General features: G+C 38.2%; 1 protein-coding gene across 6 annotated transcripts in view; it reads right to left on the bottom strand.

The window, feature by feature from the left end:
• Positions 1-24,721, bottom strand: part of RBM33 (RNA binding motif protein 33) — a 100,711-nt gene that overhangs the window by 60,556 nt on the left and 15,434 nt on the right. For 5 of the 6 annotated variants that reach the window (XM_041486054.1, XM_041486064.1, XM_041486092.1 and 2 more), the window contains exons 3-9: positions 23,719-23,767; positions 21,798-21,874; positions 19,039-19,330; positions 17,854-17,964; positions 11,100-11,271; positions 6,088-6,293; positions 3,971-4,280 (exon numbers count right to left, since the gene is read on the bottom strand). In XM_041486054.1, coding sequence (XP_041341988.1) covers positions 3,971-4,280; positions 6,088-6,293; positions 11,100-11,271; positions 17,854-17,964; positions 19,039-19,330; positions 21,798-21,874; positions 23,719-23,767 — 1,217 coding nt within the window. The remainder of the gene's footprint in view (positions 1-3,970; positions 4,281-6,087; positions 6,294-11,099; positions 11,272-17,853; positions 17,965-19,038; positions 19,331-21,797; positions 21,875-23,718; positions 23,768-24,721) is intronic. The other variant, XM_041486083.1, reaches the window with a different exon arrangement.

Genomic DNA, 24,721 nt, shown 5'->3' with positions numbered 1-24,721 from the left:
TTAGCTAAGATGCCTCAAAAATCCCTTTTCCCTTGGAAAGCAAGGCACAAGAACTAATGCATTAGTGGTTTTTTTTTCAGTTCATGTCCATGTCTGGCTTCTATCCACTTTCATTAGATACTTGTGGTTTGCTGGTTCAGAGACTGATGGGGTAAACTAATTGCAGCAGTCTTTCAGCACGGGAGGACTGTGTGCAAGCTTTGTATCACATTACACGAGAAAATGACTGGAATAGTTTCATCCCGGCTTCCAATGAACATCTGTCGGTATCGAACAGCCATCGCCACACAGAAAAAAATTGGTGAGATGCTTTGACAGACCTAGTCCTAAAATAGTTCAGGTATTACAGGTCAAAGAGGCATTGAGAAAAATAGCATAAGGTGGGAAATGTAGAGAAATGTCAACTGAACTAGAGTCTATTTCAGTACCCTGCAGTAGCATATAAATTAATATATTTACATATTTTCAACAAATTAATTTAATACTCATGAAAGATAGTAGTTCAAACTCTGTGCCCTTTCAATCCTTGGCTTAAGCAGCAAAGAAGTCTCAAGCCCTCATTTTCTTGATGTCAAATATTCCATAGGTGTGAAAAGTATGTTTCAAAAATAATACACAGCATGTTGTAAGGCACTATTTTAAGAAGATTAAATTCCTTCTTGCTATAAATTCCAACAGTACACTGGAAAAGACGAAGAAGCAATTCCCACACTGATTATTCAGGAGAATTACAATGAGATTTTTCCCAAGACACCAAACAGTTTTCAAAAGGTAAATGGCATAGTGAGCTGCCATAAACTGCTCATTAGTTCATGTCAATTGTGGCAGCACCACAGGATCCCTGAAATAGTTATTTGAGATATAAACATTTAAGGGGAAAAATGTAACACCTATTACCACAGGTTAAATCAGTACTTCACAGTGCATCTATGTACAGTTCTCCTGCACTAATAAATTGATCATACTCAAGTTTGGACACACATTCAGCAAAAAATTACTACCTACAACTCAAAAGTAATTTGCAGAATAGGACACAAAGAAAGGATAAAACTATGAGAAAAGCTAAAAGACACAGGATTCAAATGCCACAGCAGGCACAGCTGAACACCAACTGCACAGTACCTGCAGCAGGTACATCTTTTAGGGGTTTGATAGACCAAGTCCTCAATCATTTATGAAGCTTCAAAGACTAAAAATAGCACAAATCCATTTGAAACAAAACTGACTTGAAAGTAACTATTTTTTTCAAATCAGGATTCAAGGCGGGGCAGGGAGATGGTGGCCACTGTAAAGAGATTTGTCTTTGAAACATCAAAGGAATAAGCCAATGATAGGATTCTTCAACAGTATTTCTACTCCTTTTCAAGCTGAAGTAGCTCAGAGCTCTTATACATGGTATTTTATTCACATGAAAATTTTGTAAAAATTTACAGGAGGTTTGAGTCTATTTTATAAAATACTGATACAGTCGACGCATTCAAGACTAACTCAAACCAAAAAGATGTTTAAAAAGTGTATTTCTATGATCTGCAGTTAGGAAGAATATCCCTGGTGCTGACAATTAGAAGTGTGTGAGCTTTATCCTGCCATAAAATTAGAAAGGAAAAAATGCCAGTCTACACTAAAACATGACAGCACACCATTTAAATTACCAGAACCTAAGTGTGCATATCATGCACTTCCAGACATGGCATTTTTAGCTTGCAGGCATCACATTTTCAACAACAGAATCCCAATAAACTTTGGAGAATACAGTCAGATAGGTGCAATGTGTAAAGCCCCTCATGTATCTGGAAACATGTTCAGCCAAGAAGGGGCAGGACATCATCAAGAACACAAAGTCAATCTGATCTTTCATCCTTCCTGTTACCCTGAAAGAAATGATGCTGCAAGTGAAACACATCCTTTTGTTGCCAACCACCAGTCTCTGCCTACTGGGGCTTCAAGCAGATGGATTAAAGGAAGACTTTTGAAGAGGAAGTTTGGAACAGCACTTCCTACACTGGAATGTTATCTACCATTTGCCTGCAGTGACTGCTTTAAAATTCACATTAATATGCAAATACCACTGAAGATTTTAGAATTATGCTCATTTATCTAAAGAAAGCTCCTGATTTCCAACACATTTTCACATTTTCCTTATGTGTGCAAGTGTTTATTTTCATGTAACATAACTGTACTGCTACAGATCAAGACTGAGATGGCCACTATTCTCAGTCACTGCAGGAGACTCATTCCAATAAATGCTCTCTAATCAAGAAGATGAAATTTCTACGATGACTTAAAAGATCATATTTAATAGTATGCTGCACACCTATTAGCAGAAAAATTCAGTAGTCTTGCTAAGGACTCTTTCAGTAAAATAAATGACACAAAGGGATTTCATATGAAGCAGCTGCCATCAATACACAGAGCAAAGAATGTCCTTGCTGAATGCACGTTTTAACACCATTCAACAATCTCAACTCACGCTCCAGGGCTGCTCAGTCTAAGAGAACACCTGAACTTTTACAAGCCAAGAAATGAATGTGTACATAAAGTCAGCAGATGTAAGATCTAAAAAGACCCAAGAACACCCTCCCCTTTACAAATCCAACAGAGAAGACCTCCTAACCTGCAGGAGGTTCACAACTTTCTGGAAATAAGGATGTGCATGAAGACTGAAAAACAGACTGTGAACAAGATCAAGCAAGAAACCTGCAACAGCTACAGTGCCACAGACATAGTGGTAAAGCTGAGAAGAGCCTGAAGCTGCCCAGCAATGTGAAAAAAACTCCTCAGACAGAAGGAAGAAAATACACTGGAATACTTTTGACATTAGGCAAAACCACAAGCCCTCAGTAGCCATTTCCAGTACTATGATCATATTTGCCTACCTAGATAGAAAAGATCTGATACTGTTTCACAGGGACAGAGAAAAGGCATCTAGAATAGTCTAAAAGCAATTTTTGCTTCTCATTAAACAGTAACTTACTTTGGTAGTGCTAGAAAAATGCACAGAAGGTACAAATCCACAAGTAAAGGTTCTTTTGGAGTGTTTCCAGATAATCTGTCCTGATGCATAATTTTGTGGGAAGCACCACAGGGAAAAGCAAAATAAACTCTCTGACACAGCTACTACAAAGCCATCTGTGAGAAGCAAAACAGACCTGCATACACTGGCAATATTCTACCCTGCCAAATTCCTGCTTTTCACTGGTCAAATCAATGAAGCAAAGATAGCACTGGCTTGGAGTTCTGCTGATGTGAAGGGGGGAAAATACACAAAACCTAATGGTAAATATATATAGTTATGTCTTTCTTTAGTCTGTCTTGTACCAACATAATCAGAAGTCAGAGCTATGCAGGTATCTTTTTTTAACCCTCTCAGGGATTAAACACTTCCTAAATAAGCAGTACCATGAACAGCTTTGCTGAGAGCTACCCTAAGAAGCACAGCCCAAATGTTTGTGTTAACTTAGAAAAAAAACATATTTGCAAATCAAAACAATTACTGATATGATTTTGTGAAAGTAGAATTGAGGGCATGTATCTCATCAAGAAAGGACAGCAACTGGTATCTTTCACAGAGCAATTACATTGCAAGGAGTACCTCACTACCCTCTCACTGAAACAGGTAGATGGTCCTCAAAATTCACAAATTGCAGTACTTTCCTAGTTTTGAAAACAGACATTTATTGTTTTTTGAAAAGCACATTCTCTTTTCAGTTTCCATTTTTACTGCTCTTCTCAGGCTTTACATTAGAATAGCAAACATGGTAAAAGCTGAAAAGGCTTTGCTTGTTCAGTTGGCCAGAGTCCAACAACATTATGTCTTACTTCAGGCAAAACATTTGTTTCAAGCTTCAAGAAAAAACCAGCAGCCTAAAGCACATTTCCATGAAGTGATAAACAAACAAATTGTTCCATCTCTGGCAAAGAATGAGATGAGTCACGCCTGCATGACTGGGAAGGTGTTCAGAAAGCTCACCTTGCACAGGCGTCACTACTGTCCCCTTGAAATGCGGATTTATGTGGATGTTCTTCGGCTGCTGAGGTGTCACTGGAGGGGGAGTCATCATTATTCGAGGTGTTTCTATCTGAGGGGGCATATGTAGCCCTGGAGGAGGAGAAGAATGATGCTGATGCTGCAAAGGAAGCAGAGATTGTAACTGTTGCTGCTGCTGCTGTTGTTGCTGCTGCTGTTGCTGTTGTTGGTGTTGTTGCTGCTGCTGTTGCTGCTGCTGGAACAGACTCATAACAGGTTGCTGGTGTGTTGGAATTAACCTCTGTGAGTGAGTCTAAAGTCAGACAAAAGAACAGAGTCACTAGGCTTTAAAGTTAAAATATCCTGACATAAATGAGCACAAAACCAAGACATCTCTGGAGAACAATTAAGGCCAATTATGAACAGAGAAACTTCTTTTCCCTATAATCAACTTCCACTAAAAACCATCAGCACAGGAAAGCAAAGGAGCAATCAAAAACATTCATGTGAAGGAGAAGACAACAAAGAGCGAAGAAGCACAGGAAATGCAGACACATTCTCTCATTTTTAGCAGTGAAACTGTCCAGTTTCATATAAAGTCAGGGCTCTGCATAGGTCAGTGTTATTAACTGCAGTAAGGTTTATGTGAAGATCACTAGAAATCTGAGTCCTAGTACCAAAAAAAATCCACCACCTTTTGTCTCATGTATACAAGAGCCTCTCTGAGATAACATACCTAGCACTAGCAACAAAAGTCAAAACACAAATTCAGATATCAGTGCAGCACAAATTCAAATACTCTTCAGTACCAGTGCAGCACACCTATCCATACTGCTTGAAGAAAAAACTCATTTGAAGTTATCTTTCAAATATATCCTTCCAAACACAGATGAAAGTCTCTTGCTGCTCAACTCTCAAAAACAAATGGCGAAAATCAGTGCTAATAAAAAAAAAATAGTGTCTCTTTTCAGAGACATCCTTCTGCCTCTAAAGTCACTGTTACTAGATCTCAGTCCTAGACCAGCAACTTCCAAGTGGCAGTGCAAGAAGAGACCCAAAGAGGCAACCTTTTAGCAACAGGTGTGACAGACTGTTTCTTGTTTCTTCAGTGTACATAAAGCAAAGCAGCTACATAGTATGCACAATAAGACACTGTGATGAACACAAAAATATTTACATTTCAAATCAAAATAGCTTGCAATGACTGCAGCAAAACAGAAAAAAAAATTATTCAACCTTCACTGCTTAAAAAGCATGAAATACACTACTGCAGGGCTCTCAAGCACTGAGATATCCACCAACTCCTGCCAGTGACCAGCACCTACTTACTGCTGTTGGAAAAAATCACCTTTGTTTAACACAGATGACCTTGTCCTGCAAAGATATACAAAGACCTTGTTCTACAATCTCAGCTTCCAGTATATTTTATGACAGTGAACAAAAATAAGTGTTGACCTCTTGATCACTTGCTGGAGATGGTTTTGGTTTTTGTAAGGTGTTTTTTGATGGAAAAAGTAAAGTCTTACTCTTGTGATACAAAGCACAGCAGAGAAATAGAAAGCAGTAACAAAGCTAAATTTCATTTGAAATCCCAAAATAATAACTTATCTAGTAGTGAAGTGCTGATTACTGTCCTAGGGTTTTATTTACCTCCACAGTAGCATAGCTGATATGCAAATAGATTTTTTTAAAGAAGTATCAGCAAAAATATTACCTTGACAGAACCCAAGAAGTTTTTATAGAATTGTATTTTTTAAACTACATTATTATAAATAATGGGGGGCTGAACATGCTTCCATGCTGCATGTAGACTTCTCAGAGGAATTTAGTTTTTCCTCCATCCTTATGCAGCAGGTAAATGTGACTGTGATTCATCATTCAAAATGCACTTTTCCTTTGGAGGTCTTGAGATTGCTCAAGGTGAAGCCAGTAACAGGACTAAGCACATACTTTACTATCATCACATCACAGAAAGCCCATACTGCCTAAGAGGGCCCTGAAACAGCAGAAGGTCTACACTGGAATATATATTCCACCTTTGCAAAGATTCATGATTTAAAATGCATTTCTCCACAACTTCCTGTAAGGATGCTCAAAGAATACTAAGGATTGAAAGGTACCATTGATGGCTGGTTTGGCAGCAGTGCAGGCCTGTGATCCTTCATTCTTCCCCTATCATTATTGTCTCTCCTTTGTTCTCCCATTCCGTGGCACATAACTGAGCCTCCTCTTCTCCCTCCTCTCCTGGAGCCGTATCGCCCCTGCTTAAGCTGCCTTTCCCTCTCTTCAAATTCACGTAATGCTGCTTGGGCTTCTGCAGAAAGCTCTGTTGAGAGAGAAACAGTGAAAATTATTGTAGCTTTGTGCTGAGAAGGTGGAAAACACAATGACAAATAAGACACTGCCAGAACTACAGAAGAATCCCTGCAACTAACAAAGTTTGCAGGCGCATTGATCTCCTTTAGGTGGCATGTTAACATTTCGTTAAAGACATATTTACAAGGAAAAAGCACAGATAATTCTGTCTTCTGCAAAGGCAAAAAGCAGCAGATAAATGAAACAAACATGAACAAAAAGATTTGGTTGTTTTCTTTTTCAAGATGGTATTGAAGTCTGCCTTCTGCTCTAAGAGGAGGCTGTGTGTGGGTCCCCTCAAAGTTTTGTTATCTTTAATATCTCACTTATCTGCAGATGTCAGGCCACGACAATGAATCTGCTGTAAACTTTACAGTAAAGGATCTGTTAAGTCTTCCAAAAGCAGATTTTATGCACCAGACTTTTCTGCACATTGGCCTATTCTAAAGAAGGACATTCTGTTTGCTGAAGTGCTTCTAGTACATAACTACTTAATTTTTGTTTTACTGTACGTGGTTTAAGAACCAACTCTACTTCACAAGTGGTAATTCCACTGAAGAGAGAGCACACATTATAATCTGTGTTCAGCTCAAGTCAAACACGTGGCTGCTGGTAACACCCACCCAACTCAAAACACAAGTAAACACCAGAAAACATGTGGTTTTCTCAGCAAAGATGACAAATCTGCTTGAAGCCCAGGACAGTGCTGACATAAAGCAAGAAATGATGCAGTAATAGACCCAGATAATGAAATCACTTGAATATACAAAAAAGGTCTAAAACAGACTCCAGAAAACACACCAGGAAAGTATAAGCAGAACCACGCACCAGGTTTCAATCTCTTACAAGGGGTAATGAACTTTAACTCAAACATGCAGCTGAATCTTTCGCCATGTGCTAGTCAGATCCTTTGTTATCCCTAATATTGATTTCTACCTCTAACAAAGCAAAATTAAACTATTAAAAACAATTACACTCGTGACAAATAAAAGCGTATTTTGAATTAATATGGTATTTACTTGTCAATACTACACACAGTGGCCATAATATTGGAATTAAAGTAATTAGTATCTGGCAGGAGACATTACTACTGTGTCTCTACACCATTACCCTCTCCCAAGAATATATAACTAAATCAATTAGAAAACTCTTACAATTTCTTGTAAGTCTAAAGGCCAAAGCTATTTAAACCACCACCATCTTCAACATCTTCATAAGTAATCTCTATCAGGCTTTGAAGTCGAGGATTGACAGAAGGGCAGAAAAGGGTCAGCACTGAGCATTCCCTCTGTGGCAGTTGTTCCTACTTTGCTACAAAAACTACCTGCATGACTGAGCTGCAATGACTGTAAATTTTCATGTCCCAGTTTTCAGAAGTATTCAGCACCTCCACAAAGCAGGAGCTTTTCAATTTTTAAAAGTTCTGAACTTGCTGATGGCCTGTAAGAACACAGCAAACATGACAGACTTCTAAAATACCAGGATCTGCCCGAGTTTCCTATTTCATTTTTGTACGTTGGTGATGAGGTAAGTTTCTGAACCTCCTTTTCTCTCACTCTGACACCACAATTGAATGGCATGAAGCCTTAACAAATACTCTTATGAAATGCTACCTTTGCCCTCAAGGCACAGCTCTCTGCCCAGCAGAGCCCAAGAGAATCAGGCTTTACCAGAAAAATCTTACAGAATGCTTAGCATGAGGGAAGGAACCACAGTCCCTCAAGTCTTAGGTATGAAATGTGCATTTCTGACAAAAATTCAGAGAAATGTACTCTTGTCCAAAGCAGTTAAAAGCATTAGATGGAAGCAAAACAACTGCCATAGCCATTTCTGGCCAGAGATCAAAAATGCTGGTTGGTGGGAAAAACAGAGTTCTGATTTCAAGTCTTGCTCTTCTCCACACCTGAAGCAAGCTGCATGTCTTCAGAAACCCACAAACACTGAAGGGCAAATGTGGGCTTTGACCTGACCTGCCTGAAAGACAGACTCCTACTCTCCATACATCCAAGGGGGAAAACAGTGCCACTATGTTGCAAAAGAGTAACTCTCTTTCCCTTATCCAGAAATTATCCAAGTCCTGCAGGGCATCCTGGGTGTTCTGCTGCTTGGAGAGTTGTTTTGTTTTCCCAGGAATAGGACAGGCATCTTCCACACTACAACCCTAAACTCAGCACTGGAAAATAAAGTTCAGTCATTGCAACAAGTACATACCAATGATGGCCAAGCAAGATAAGAAGCAAGTTCCTATTAAATAACTTAGAAATCACATGTGAGGAAAGTAATTTTTAATGAACCTGGGAAGAGAGCTAGGCTTCCTAAGAAGCAAGACTATGGCCAAGTCTCTCAGCCTCTTGAGCACACAGTGAATAGAAACAACTATGGAAGAAAGGATGGGCTGCTCCAAACAAAATTACTTCAGAGCATTGTGTTGATTAAGCCTGGGGAAGGGATGACAGCATCCATGCAAAGTCAAGTCTGTCAATTTTGGATGCGCAGAATCATTCTCTTTAAAATACATACATTTTTTTCCTTCTGACTTTACACAAAATTTCTCAAATTTTTAAGGCCGTGTCCTTAAAGGCACAGTCCACACGCTCCGTTTTTCAGCCAGAGTAGAGACCAACTTTGGAAAAAAATTCCAAACAAAACCACACACAAATTCACATTCATACTACATCTATGACCACAGAAGTACAATATAACCACTGGATTTCAAATATAAGAAGATTACATCAAGCATACTTCCTCCACAACATGCCACTGAGGGCAACTGTCCAACCTGCGAAGAATTTTGTCTGGACACATAAGTGCAGGTTCAGAACCCTCTTGCAAAAATTAAAACTGATGCCATGAGCACCTCAAGTGCTGCATGTAGCTACACACCACCACACAGCAAAATATAATCAGCTCTATTATGAGGGGGGCTGCATATTGAATTTGAGAGCACTGTGCCCCTCACACAGGGATCAAGCACAGGAGAAGGCATGGGAGATGGTTTTGCAAGGAGGGAAGCAACAAAAACAGTCCCTGCTTCCCTGAAAGCAACCTCAGACTGCTCAAGAAAAGTGGGGATGAGCAGAGGAAGAAGAGATTCTCCTTCCTTCCCTGGGCTCTTCCAAAGCACAGCCAGGTATTCATTCACATGAATACAGCTCCTTCCCAGCTAAGAACTCATGCACAACTACAAACACATATTCATTTACATATATATGCAGTATGTTGTCATTTCTCCTCATCATCCAGATCTGCAAACTGATTATACTCTGTGCTTCTGGACACAGAGCAACTGGACAAATTTAAAACACTCACTAACTTCCCAGCCCTGCCTGAAATCTCAGACATGAGGCATCACATAAGCCAACTAAGCAGGGCCTAACAATTACTGCCACATCCAACTGACCTTCGTTAGCACTTTGCAATTGGTTCTGCATAAAGTCTAAGGGTTCGAGTTGGATATTTTTGATTAGACAGAATGGTACTACCAAAACTAAAGTATTCCCTAAGATATTTCTCCTGTTCACATTCCTTAATATGTAACTACATCCAGAGAATAATGACAATTCCCACTCTGAGAAGGCTTCAACTACAGGCATTGAAAGAAGATAGGTACTTCTTATCAAAGGTGACAAACTTGGTATTGCTAGGAATCAATTGCAGAGCTGTCCTACAATACCCCTCTTCTGAACTTTGAAAATCCATTCTTTACATTATCTTGGATGAAGAAATGTTTAGGAAAGATCTTAGCTACATTACTGAGAACACTGTATTTTTACGTCTTTTTTATCAGAACTCACTTGGTCTCATCTTGACTGTACAGTTCTCACACACACAGTTAATGCAGTGAATCAGCAATTATTTTTCTAGTGTCTCTAAGTGTCAAGATTAATTTCACTATTGCTGGTAATAAAATGGTTTCAAATGACATCTTTAATCAGTAAGTAAGAATGCACCCCTCCAATAGAGACAAGCTGTCACAAAAGGTCACCAAAATGTGACAGGATGGAAATTACGTTTGTAACTTCAACTGAAATGTTAATTCCTCTTTAAGTGTTTTCTGAACTATGTTCATATTTTAGAGTAAGGAGATGTAGGTCTGCAATAAAATTTCATTTTTAAACCATAGCAGCTGCAAAAATTTGCTCTACAATCTTAAAAGGAAGCAGATATTTATATGCGAACAGATTTTTTTGTGGTTTAACCTTCTACCACATGGTCAGTTATCTGGTGTCTATCAACAAATTATTAAGAAAAACTAGTATGAATAGAAGCCATTTCACAACAGCAATATTGTTTTTGCCAAACATTAATTTAAAAACGTCTCTGTATAATCATCCACATATGCACTTATCTTTTCCTTGTATCTCAGAGCTACATCCCAGATCACTTCGAATTACATTTGAAAGTCTAATTTAAAGCATTGTTCCTTTAACAGTCAAGCTCCACTATGAGGTTTTCTCCTTACTGGCTGGTCTTGTTTTTATATTAAACTAAAGAATAAATCTACAGATATTTGAAAAAAAACCCCACAATTGTCCTTTACCTTGCAATTACATGCAGAAATTTAGTTATTCCAGTGCACTCTTGTTTTTTAAAATATTCTGTTTTGTCAAGCCACCAATACCTTTTGCATAAACAAGATACAGTCTCTATGTAGTTTGTAGAAATATGGTCTCATGGTTGGAAATCCATTTAAAATGCACCTCAGCTAAAACACCCCTTGCCCTTTACTATCATTTACTACAGCTCTGCAAAACAATCCATTGCCACAAAACCTCACCCAAAGTTTCTGGAATGTTTCTCCTTTCTCTTGTCACATCGGAGAGCCTGATGATTGTTCCTTCTTTCCGTTCAGTTTTGAAACGTAATCGTCCAGACTCTTCATCATCATCCTCTTCCTCATCAGACTCTTCTTTTGTTTCTTCTTGAAGTTCCAGAGACCCAATAGCTGCCTAATCACAAAAACCAGAGAACATGCAGCCTCAAAAAACCAAGTCTCTTGTAAACAGTGTCAAAAGCAAAGCTTTCTTTAAAAGGCCCTTTCTACAAATTTTGCTGGCTTTATACATTGTGCTAATATATAATTCAGTGAACATTTAAGAGCTGGTGATTTTTTTAAAAATAAAAATATATGTACTACATAATAACCAATAAAGTAAAATATATTTAGAAAATAAATTTGCTGTAATATTTAAGCAGGGATTATTACTCCAGTTAGAACCTCCATCTGATTAGTAGGTACTTCTGCACACAGATTTTGTCACTGAATTGACAAAAATTCTATGATGCAAACGTTGGTTACTAAGAGATTCAAATAATAGGAACAGTAAAATCCTATATTTTTTTCATCTTTTAACAACTGTCAGTACCATGCAGTTTAAAAAACCCAACCAACCAAGAAGATAATCTTGCATCTCAATCCCATTCCTCTAGGTATGTGTGTCTTTACTTTGTTCCTCAAATACTTCCCAATTTCAATTCAGTAACTGATGGGGAGAATAAGAATAGGATTCTGGATGCTATTGGAATGCTTCTGGAATTTACTTTCCAGTTCTCTCTAAACAGAGAACATTTATTTAAATACAACAATGTTCCAAATGAAAATGGATCACTCTCCTTCAAATGAACAGAAACAAAAAAAAAAAAATCATGTTCACATATAGGCCTGATGAAAATGTCCAGAGTGTTACATAAGTTATAGTGGATTTCTACAGCATTAGAAGTGTTCTAATATCATGTGATTCTCCATAAAAATTTTTGGTTACTACTGTGTATTTCATTATTTTTTGTACAAGCTTACTTGTTCATTTCTTAGAGCCTGTTAAGTTAAAATGCACGTTCATTTTAATTCTATGCAAAGCCACTAAATGCATCATAAATTTAATGCTGCTTGAGGACAGTTAAAAAATGAGCTAAATCTAACATGGAAAAATGGTTTAATCTTCTAATTAACCAGATCAGTGCAGAAATTTATATGAGAAAGGCACAGCAAGTGTGACAGTCAGGTGGACAGATATTAAATCACAAATCAAGAAAGAATGAATGGCATAATTGTGCAGGAGACTGCAAATTTCCCTATCCAACAGCCTAACTTCATCCATAACCAAAATAAAAATGTGTGAAGCAAGATCAGAGACAGGGTGACCTGGCAAAACAGTTTCTGCTTCAAAAAAAGACAGCAAACCTTATGAACTCATGCTCAAAGCTACTCCAGCTTTGGTCTGGTGAATAAATGATCTGTACACTTAGTTACAGGGCTTTAATGGGCTACTGATCCCAAGTTGTGTTTTATCCATTCCAGACAAACTTTTAAGCACTCAACTTCCTGACCTCACAAAACTGCTTTAAGATATACAGCTAAGAGAACAGTCAAATTTCACAAACGGCTTTAAGGCTTTCACATTACAAATATATTTATTTTGGTGCAACAACTTTATCATATCGGAAAAAAAAAAAAAAGGCAGTGAAGGTCAACAGGGAAAGCAGGAGGAAAAAAACACCTTCAGGACTGAAAGAAATCCAAACCTCAAAAGCAAATCCAAACTAAGCACAACCGGTCTAATTAACATATCCACATATAATCAAAATACCTTTGAGGGGAAGCATTTGATACTCGTGGAACAGAGGAGGGATGTTAGCAAGGAAAGAGATGCTAACATGGTTTAATGAAAACAAACAACACCAAGGGAAAGACAGGGTTGGCATTTTACTTTGAAAAGAGGGACTCCCAAAAGAGCAAGGAGTAGCAATATCTCTATTAAATCTGTGTTTTCATAAATATCACGAACCCCATAATTTTACTGTCTCACTGCTTCTTTTTAGAAACTTTTCCTTCAGAATCAGGATATTGAAGTCGGAACTGGAGCAGCTGTTTTGCAAGACATGGGCTACACTGAAATTCTGGTTTTTATTAATCAAAGACTGGTCTCAATCATGTAATCTCATATGTGAGTGCTAAACTTAATCGTGCAAGGCTCTATGTGTAGCTCAAACTTCAGAACCAGGACTAGAAAGAGTAATGAAGTCTACATTATCCTGAAAATTTATGCTATGTTTTAATGAAATGCTATTAAAAAAAACCTGAAACTCTGTTGCATTTTGACAATTATTCTGGAAAAAAAAATCTATTCTAAAAAGAAAACATCCCAATTTCTGACAGACTATCAGACAACTACTTACCTACAGAACAATTAAAACAAAACTTCAAACTTTTCTAGACTGGCACTATTCTACTCTTACCCACATATACCAATTCTGAAGTCTTGGTCTGACTCACTTTATTCATCAGCATAATGTTCATGCCACCCATTAACCACCAACAGCCATACAAGCATTAAATATCAAAGACAAAAATAATATCAAAGGAACCAATGAAAAAGCAGGCACCAAGGCAAGGCAGTGCTGGAGAATGGTAACTGACCCATGCCCAAATCTGTTTACACCTTTTATTGAGGGATTTATGCAATGGAGACACAAACATGTCTGACAACCACCAGTTCTCCCCACAGCTCCAGGAGAGGTTGGCTGAGCAGGGCAGGAGCACACACCCTTCCGCTGCAGTTTGTTCTGCAGCTGTAAAATGCAAGAGTCCTACATGATCTTTTTCAGCTTCCAGCCAAAGAGAAGAAGCTGTTTTGCCAAGATTACAGCATGAATGGATTCTATGTTTCAAAAAGACAACTGCAGACACAGAATTAAGGCATATCATTACTTACAGGATTGGCTTTAATACCTGCTAATCGTGAATATCTCTGCATAGATATTAACAGTCCTTGAATGGCCACTTGAGGTCACTGGACTGGACTCACCAGCCCAGGCTTCCCAAAGGGAACTTTACATTTCCCACTATGACACCTTGCACAAAGCTACCAAAGAGCTTTGCTGACCCTTACATAGAAACAGAATGACCTCTCTTCTGCCACGAGGTCAGGGGTTCCTGCCACCCTCATTCAATAACTGTGCCCTAAATCCCAGCCACTGAGCAGGACTCCTCACACTGGGTGATGATCTGCTCTGGAGAAGGGGTGAGTGCTCCTGCCCTGAGCAGCTTACAGGCAGCTGCAGGAATGCTAACAGACACAGCCCAAGGGAAGCTGCAGAAACACTGACAGCATGATCCTCCCAAACATGGGACCCTCCCAAACAGTACTCAGGAGAGCTTTGTGCCAGACATTCATAAGATGTGCAAAAAAACAACTAAATGAAAGGTGAAGCAAAGAACTTTTACTAACAATCCATAAAAAAGGAAGTGGAGGCATCTACTATGGGTTAACACTGAAGAAGCTGCAATTGTTCAGTCCCAGGGGTTCAAGAAGTAACAGGGGAGACAGGAAGATATTATATCTATTCCAAGGGCACCTCGATTCCACAGATGAAAAATGGAACCAAAAAACAAGTCTAAGTGCCTTAAAATATGTTTAAAAATTGGCTGTTTTGATGTGCACTCTTTCCACCACTTTGCTCCAAGCTGGCAGGTAATGTTTTCAGACTTGAACAACAGAACTAAAGTGCAGAAGTTTTGGCTAAACACAGATGGGACAAATCAAGACAGACACATTGGCCTTTTTTTCCCAAGCCACTATTCTATCAAAAGAAAAGCAGTATACAGCATTTCTTCATGAAATGCTTTCTTGATTACTCTTCATTTCTTATCAGCATAACCCTAGACACAGTTTAAATTGTGCAATGATAAATCCCCCATCATTGACTTCACAGGTTACTTCCAATACAAAACAAAGACATTATGAATTCTAATTTCATGAGGTTCAATTCTTATGAACATTTAACAGAAGTAATTAGTGGTATTTTTCCTCCAAAATATTTAGGACATGATACGTCATGTGGCTGTTCTACCACACCTATCTGGTGCTGAAACTTCTGGGTGTTGGGTTTTGCTTTATTGCTTTATACCTTATGAAGGCAAAAATATTTTCTGAAGCACTGCTATGTTTTTCAAGGAAGTCACAAAGATTTGTTGTTTATTTAAAATTCAAGCTCTACAATTTTAAGCACTGTTTCAAAAACAAACTTTTACCTGCCTATTCCTCACTTTTCCCACCTGAGTGCCACTTGTAACAATTGTCTCATCTCCCTTATTCCTTGTTTCCCCCCATCATGTTCCAATTCCCCAGCCAGTCAGCTTTTCTCTTGCTTTACAAAAAGATTTCTTACTTCTTCATGCAATATAGTAAGAGGCTTTAGCTGGTTTTAATGTGGTAACAACTGCTTAAAATAAAACACCACCCAACATTCTCCTCTGTTACTCAGATGCCAAATTTCAACCAAGAGATAATAACGCTCTTTCTTTGTACCACATCCACTACAGCTCCACTCTCATGTTGCAGGAGAATGCCAACCCTTACCCTTGTAAACAAGCACTGAATGTTATGAGATTTAAGGAAAAGTGCTGTTACTTAACACCTGAATAAAGACAAAACTCTTCAGAGCTGGAGGCAGGCACCTAACCATGCAATGAACAGAAGTGAACACTCTACAAAGGTTCTCTTTCATGGTGGTATTCTTTGAAGAGTGCAACTGTGAGCCTACTACCAAATGGAACTAAGATCCATACAAAATAATAAAGTAACAAAAAGATAGTACTGTTTTGGAAATAAGAAACCTGTAACAATCTACAAACCATCAGAATAAAGCCAAAATGTAGAGTAACTGAAGGTATGGCCAAAACATTCACCTTATATGATGAACAAATTCCATAAAGGCTCCATTTACAAAACCAATTAAAAACTTGCATCGATGGTACCTTTTGAAAAAAATTAAATCTAATTCTGAATTAGACAAATTTAGACAATGTGATTATTAGAGAATTCTCACTCTGGAGTTGATTCTCCCAAAATGAAGCTGTGTTTTTTTTTCAGCACTAAGTCTGGCAGTGAGTCCCAGTTATGCATTTAATTTTACAGGATGTGCATTGTGTCCATCATCTCAGACCATGGCTGCAGACACAAATGCATCAGTTCACCTCCAAAACACCAAAACAAAAGCGTGTATCATCAATCCAGTGAAGGAATAAAAAGTGCTCAAGGATTTCACAGTTCTTTTGAAGGGTAAATTTAACACTTGCGAAGTAAGAAATTAACGACATGAATGTGTATTTGGTGCAAGATGTTACGCTTGCAGCAGTGAAGGCTGAAGGATGCAGGTGGTCCCTTTCAACTCAGATCTCCACCTACCAAAAAATGTTGTTTTACCAAGATAGGTTTGATTCAACTGGAGCATTACAGCAGACCCAGTTGTGAGAACTTCATACAGTAATGCTGCTGTGTCTTTGAGGAATTAATTTCCTGATGAGTTAAAGCTCCAAAGAGGAAATACACTCTGACTACACTTCTCAGCAGGTAATCCATTCAATCCTATTTAATTAAGAACTGGAATAAAAGTAATATTAAAGCAGATTCCTGGTGGGGAAAGGAAAAAATCTTACACCAAAAACTTGCTGCAATTAAAAATTGTTGTGACACTCCTGCCTAATAACAAAAGGAAAAACCTTGCAACACAGTTGAAGTGGTATGATGAAAAAGCAATTATTTTATGAAAGCTTGCAGGTGCACAAAATATGGCACTGCACATGCATGATACAGGATTTCTGTGATTTTATAAGTTAATTAATTAGTTTATCTAGCCAGTAGGATAATCACCCAATAGGAAATCAGTTATGGCAGTAACCCAGCCCTGGGTCAGTTGGTCCAGGGGCTTCTTTCCCTTTTTTCTTGTTATGTCTCTTAGGTTCATAAGATATCCTTGTCAGGAATTATCTTCTAAGATTAAGACTAAACAGAATTTCAAGAATGTAGAGTAAAGGTTTGTTAAACCTTTGTGAGAGAGGGTAGGAAATATACTAGAAGCTACACAAATCTATATTAAACATCTACAAGGCTACAGATCTATGAAAAACATAAAAAGCTAAAAAAATCTTCTAGCCATCACTACCAGGCTATAATTAGTGAATGCATACTTGGCAGACTTTAGCAAAAGCTTTCTTACTGCAAATGAAGGAACTCTCCATTTTCCTCACCGAAGATGATAAATCTCATAGGAATTTCAGTCTCAACACAAATTTCAAAACAACAATCTCTTTGCCCTTACAATACCAAACCTTCCATGCTTACACTCGCCTCCCTCACAGGGGGATACCCAAGAACTGTATGTACACCCCAACAGCACCAATGATCCATTTGGAAAGGGAAGCACCACAGCTCTTGGAGATTTAACAGACTGTGCAGTATTACTGTCATTTCCTACCCAAATAGGCCCCAGAAATTTCTAATGTTGAAGCCAAGACTGAATATAGACATTTTGAGCTTTCTCTTACGATTCTAATCCCAAAGGGGAGAGAGGATCTGATGTATCTGACAATATAGATGCTACCACAATTCATTTTGTACGTAGAGTACGACCACCAATAATTCAACACTGGCAAAGTTGCATCAATTCTTACCCAGCAGTATGTACAATTCTACAAAATCAAATTGTAACAGAACTAGTTATTTAAAGTTTCCATTAAATTCATGACATACCTCTTCTGATTCATTAGCCATTGTCTGGGATTCTTCCAACTCCTCATCAGCTGCATACTCTCCTTGTTCTTCCATTGCTTGCTCATTATATGATTGCATGTAATCTTCATCCTAATGAAGTAAACAGGAAGGTGAAAAGACACAAGGCAAATGAATAGGTGGGGTCTGACCGCATTGCTGCAGCTTCCAGTGTTGCATCTCCGGGAACAGTCAACTCTAAGTGATATGGCACAGCATAATTAGCAGGGCTTTTAACCAGACAATGACTTCAATATTATTAAAACCAAAACAGTTTCCATTCATATCCCAGCAATGTCATCCTAAAGTTCCCATTTAATACTGTTCGTCCTAACTACTTCTATAGTACTTTTATCTGCATCCACTGATTACAAATTCATGAAGCAAACACTGCAGGACTTTCTGGCCATAGCACATAGACATTAACAGCAGATTTCACCCATCAAATATAAACATTCTTAAAGTATTCTGCAAGGGCTTACATACGAGTGGGCTCAACTCGGAAAAATTCTGAACATAAAACAAAAGCAAAATCTTGCTTAAGTTTACTTGTATTTTCAAACACCTCACTGATCATAGACTGTTTTAATTAAGATTAAATCATTTCACTAACCATTAAAGTCAGTGCATGTTCTCTAATATGCTGCTTAAATTATATTGAATTATGCAGGTGACATTTTCTGAACTAACCTCCAATCTCTTTATTCAGGTTTAGACAGCTCTCAGTTACAAAAAGGATGAACAAGCAGGACATCAATCACTTTGGGATATTAGCACCTTAAAGATGTCTTTAGCAGGTCAATAATCTTTTCACCTTGGAAGGACTTTATCAGATCTTGTCTAAAGCCTGGATAAAAGCTTTTGCATTAAGTACTTCTAACAATTGGCAGTGTATCTCCACCACACAAAGCAGTTTTCTTCCTTAAGGATACAACCCTCAAGGTCATGATTCTCAACTGCTTTCCAGCATGACAAAGGAGCATTACCTACCGCCAAACAAGCTGTCAACACAAACTTTGTCACAGCCTAGATAAAGAAACTGGCAGACAGTGATAATACGTCTAATTTCCCCTCCTCCCCAGGGAGGTAAACAGATTTTAAATCAATCTAAAACCTTATGCACGTGAAGCAATGTTATCTTTGAAGATACAATAGAAGGAAACTCACTGGAAATTCATCTAGGGGTTCATTGATTTCAAGGTCTAGCACTTCATCTTCTTCTCCAGGCTCTTCCCCATATTCTATTTGGTCTTCTGTCAGTTCAGGATCATTGCCTTCATAATGTCCTTCCTCTGCATACTCTGAGGCATATTCTTCAGGTGCTTCAGATTTGTCATAACCAATTTCATCTTCCCCCTGGTCATACTCAGACTCATGTCCCAGTGAGGGATCGTTGATGGACTCGTACGATGTCAGGATGCCAGATGTGGCATTGAGGCTCACTGTGACACCTGGAGAGCTGTGGGACAGAGGGAAAATTCAGAGGCTGAAGTCTAACTGGCAACTACTCACAAAGATTCAGCAAAACAAAGCCAACAAACATAAAACCTCCAAGTTGGTGGATAGAATTATACCTCATACACTATTTGACTCCTTGCCATGTTCTCATAATGCATACTAAAACGCAGCTTATCACCAGCTGCAGGCTATTTGACCAGGGGAATCAAACCAACCAGATGGTTTAGCAGGTCAAACTGGCAAAAGTCCTGCTTGGTAACCAAAGCAGACCAGATTCAATTTTAATTCCAAGCCTAACAAAAAAATACACAAAATTACTGTAACTGCATCTGTTTTTCCAATCTTTCAGAATACACTAGTGAAATACTTTTTATTAAATGTATTAACATTGTTCATTCTTGACTATCTTGAATTCAAACTTGCATTTTAATGATAGATTTAATGTTCTACTTAATATAAAACAAATAGTCAAGAACTGTAATGTAAATGATTAAAACATTCTTAACTAGCACACAGACACTGAAAAAAACCAAATCAATACAAAAGCTGGCATGTTTATAATCTACAGGCAGGCAAGGAAAAGCTCAGAGTTTACTGTTTACAAAAGCCAGTGCCATCAACACAAAGAAGCAACTAACGAACAGCAGACTAGTTCTTGATTTGAGAGCTCTGTGTGTAACGAACACAAAGAATTTATTTTTTTTAAATAACATTCCTATTATTCTCCATTTTCCTAAGTTTGGGGGAACAAGATCCAGGCAGCTTGGATCTATTTGCATCTCTAAGAGAGAGAAGATTTAACACAAAAGTGAAGACATTATGCAGGATTATCATTATCCTCCCAACTACAGAAACATGACGTTGACTGGAAACATAAGGGGAAGGGAAAGGCTCTTTCTGGCAAGAAAACTGCTAAAAATCTTGCAAAACTTGTCTAGAGAAACCTGCTTCCACTGAGTAATATTATCACATTTGAGATGTTAGGACATAGGATTTGAGGAGGACATACAGCAAAAAAAACAGCCAAGAACTGTAACTGGGATTCCCCTCCTTGAAGGGAACAGTCCAAGCCCCACTCCTGCAGGGACGAAAATGGCAGCCAGTGAAAAGACTGGTGGTGGAGTATTTTATCACAACCTCAACATAAGTCCAACATAAGGACAGGAGGCCTTATCCTAATTTCAGCTAATACAGGAGATCTCACAGAAGGAGATACACCTTTGTATGTTTTATATATATATATACACACATACATTCACAGCCCTTCAGATGACATGCCCTGCACAGCATGCAATAAGGGAAAGCTAGAAAAACAGGCCAGTAAAAGCAGCAATGGCACTGCATCACTTTGGCATTACAAGCATCTTCTCTCCTACTTCAGTCCATCTTGAAAAGTAAAAACAACAAGACACTCATTTTGACTTGTAATACCCATAATTCAGCTGAGGAACCATATCACCACAGGGTATTCTCAGGGCAGGATTCTCAGTAAACTCCCATGGAAATATCTGCTCCAGGTTGTTCAAAATTTTCTGCTATGTAACTGTACACAAATATTTAACTCACAAATTCCCCTCCTCAGAGTCTCAGGAGGTTAAGATAGATTTTTAAAAGAAAGATGGCAGAAAAGGACTATATAGGAGTGATGCTTTTCCCTTGGTCCCAAAAATTAAGAGCCAGACACAGTTAAGGGATAAAGGGTTTTTACCTCCATATTTAATAAGGACCCTTATGGTGCACCCCTTCACCAAGGTGGAATGTACCAAAATGCACACAACACATGACAGATCCCATACACAATTTATACACCTTACAAATCAGCATATCTAACAGATGCCCCAATGAGAGGCCTGAATGAATAGTGTGTTATCCTCCCACCCCAAGGAATTCCCCCCTGGCTGGGCAAATCTCCAACTTACAGGATGGATTCTAGAGAGGACCCTGGTTTCCCAAGACAGCACAGGGTTTTCTAGCCTCCTGCTATAAGGCCTTTAAGATGTTTGGTCTCCTGGCCTAACAGAACACTAGGACTATGATAAATTATCAGACTTAAGGAATTACAAGTATGCATGCTAAGTGTACTGAGGATACATAAAAGTGATATGATATATAAAAGAAAAGGCAAAAAAACATCTGGCATCAGGAGAAGGAAGCTTACCACAGTAAGCAATACTGAGGCAGTAAAGAAATCTCTATTAGTGCTCATAATTAATTCAATATGCACAGCAGATGACACAGTTTCTTGAATAAATCTACTAGATCAAAATAAACAAGAAATAATTTTACTGAAATGTTAACAATGCTACTGAGTACATTATACACACATCACTAAGTAGCTGGTTAGGTGAAAAGCAGAACTATTTTAAGTATATACCAATAACTTTAGTCTAGCAGTTATTAGTTATCAGTAATAGGAGTCATTCATAGCAGCTTTGAGTTATCCAAAACAAGATTCAAAAAAGAAATACCGAAATTCTTGCTCCTCTTCATTGTCACTTTGCAGAAGATCATCATTCAGCTCTTCATCTGACAAGTCTGACTGATTCTAGGTTTCAAAAAAAGTCAACCATGAACATAAAAGATACACACTTTTAACTAAGTACTGAAGGCTAAATACTATTCATGAAGAATACATCCCAAACTAAGACCATATCTTCAAAGAAATTACCTAATTCAATGAGATAAAACACAAAACACAAGATCACAAATCTTAAACAACATCTTTGACAATCCTAAGGAAATTTACAGAAATCAAATTTGTTTGTCTATCAACACTTCTTTTTCACTGATGCATTCTCAAATACAGCCAAAGATGACACCTCACTTAAGACAGACCAGGAAGGAAAAAAGGTTAGCTCTCATACACAGCCTTGTGACCTTGATGCATTAGGCAAGTCAAGAAAATGCATGTATTGCAACTTCTAGAGAGAAGAGATAGGAGACTGGAGGAAGGATGTGATAAAGAAAACTGAAAAATCATTATTAGTTTGTAAGAGAAGAAAAAAACATAAGAAAACACTGTGTCACTGCCTAATTTGTCTCTCAAACAAAACAACTTTGTTTCTTTTTTCTTTTTTTTTTAATAATTACCCCCTAGGGAGAGATAACTGCAGTTCTGCTGACCAACATGTCCAACCTCTAAAGCTGGAAAGGGCCAGAAAGGTTACACAAAGATAGATTTATCTAGAAGTACTGGGATGAGACTAAGTAGAGGGAAGTTTAGCGTAAATAACCCAGGGAAAACTTTCTGAGAAATCCATTATTACCCCATCACATGAGTCCATACCCACAGATACTGCCCTGTAACACAGCAAATTGAAAAGAAGAATAGAAAAAGCACAAAAACCCATAATACACTGGAGAATCAAGTACTGGTTAGTATTCACATATATAATTTCTAAAGACAAGTAAGCAACTTTATCACCTCCATTCAATGTTAACTGCTTCTGGTTTTGGTAACTGTGTAACAAACCTCGGCAATCATTATCCTCCTGGGATTTTATTCTCTTTAAACCAGCACAGGAGAATAAGGAGCTTCCCATCTTTAATGGGAAATCCTTGGAGAAACTAAAATAATTTCAAGTTAACTTCCAACACTTAAAAGATGGTTATAAAAACTACATGAAATAAAATGCAACTCTTAACAGAGCTGGGTTTCTTAACAACCTGTTCATCCCCAACTGGAACTTCAAAAACTGCTTTCAAAATTAGTTCATTTAGAAGATAAAATACAGAAAGAGGTGACCAGTCAATTTGATTTCTCAAACAGAAGTCCTATCTTCTCCTATGGATATCTGGGAAATCCAAAGATACATTTAGCTCTTTTCACAGAGTTCAATCCTCAAAATAGGTACCAGAAGGAAGGGTCTCTAGCAGACATGGGGAAAACTTGTTTATGTTCATCAGTTTTAGCTGCTGCCATATTTTTCCCCTCACTTTAAAAGGGGGAATCCTCTGTTTACTCATCAGACAACAAGGTAACATCATGCACACCGAGTGTGAACTTTCAGAGACAACAATGACTGCTTTTTTTTTTCCTCTCTGGTAAATACTGCTGGTATTTTGACAAGTGATTTTTAACAGCCAGGAAAGTGGCACTTGCATTAAATCTTCCATCATGCTAATTAGCATTCACGAGACCTAACTGGGTTGAAAACATTTTTTTCTCTAAGGTCTATTTTAAAAAGCCACACTTGGAGCTATTTCACAAAAGGAAACCAAGCCCTGGGCAGAATGCTCTGGGAGTAAGGCAGACCTCAGGTACCTGTGGCTGTGCTTTGGGGAGGTGACTGTAAAATACACAAAGTCAAACCAAACACCTGAACTGTCTAAGCTGAACAATTCACATTTTAATACCTGAAACAATTCACTCTAATGCACATCTCTTACCTTTTTTCCAGTTAGCAAATCTTCTCCAAGCAAGTCATCATCAAGTTCACTGCAAAACAGTAACAAATTTAAGAAGCTGAACTTTACAAAACAAAACCAAAACCCTTACAGGGCACATGCCTTAAAAAACTGCCTCAAGGAGAATTGTTGCTAAGACAGCACAAAGCCTATTTTAGCAAAGCATTCAGGGAATAAAAGGTTTCTGCTTTTCAGTGAAACAACAAATCATACATATTAAATAAGCCTGCTATTGCAGAGTAATTTCATTTGTACATGCTCTCCTTTCCATATTCCCTCCACTAAACACAGCAGAGAAACCTAGCCAAGCACAGCCAAAACACAGCCATCCTAGATCCTTCACTCCAAGGCCATTTGGACACACTGTCCAAACTCCAAATTGCTGATTTCCAGCTCCCCAGGGAGGACATGAGACAGGAATGTCCTGCAGGCAAGACTCAGTCTACAGGTCCCCATGTGGCCCGAGCTGCACTCAGCAAGGAGCTGGGAAGCCAGCTGGCTTGGGAGCCTGGACCTGTCCTGAAGGTCAGGTTTAGGCCTTGATCTTTTATAAATACTTTATTTCCTCCTCCTCAAGTTGAGGGTAAGGTCAAACACATATTTGTAAGGTGACAAAATCAAATGCATGTTTCATCAGTTCTATATTTGTGCCCAAGAATTCAGGAAGCACAGAAAAATTGGCTTACAACACCTCTGTCATCACAGTGCAACTGGCCCATAAATGTAATTCAGTGCAAGGAACTACATCCAAGGTGAGCTAAACTCCAGAAACACTGCTTAATTTCTTTCCTCCTTCAGTGAAAGAATTATTTAATGACAGGGATGACCATTCCTCTTCAATAATAAACATTTGTTACTGACAAAAGCATGTATTAGAATATGTGTATCAATACTAAAAAGAGATGCCAGTGATTTGAAATATGAGCTGTACTTTCAGAGGAGACTATTCCTACCTGCACACCTTAAAAAAACAAAGAAACAAAAC

The sequence above is a fragment of the Pyrgilauda ruficollis genome, unplaced genomic scaffold (assembly GCF_017590135.1).
Source record: "Pyrgilauda ruficollis isolate IOZ18807 unplaced genomic scaffold, ASM1759013v1 scaffold12, whole genome shotgun sequence".
Lineage (NCBI taxonomy): Eukaryota > Metazoa > Chordata > Aves > Passeriformes > Passeridae > Pyrgilauda > Pyrgilauda ruficollis.
This window is presented reverse-complemented; position numbering and strand designations above follow the sequence as displayed.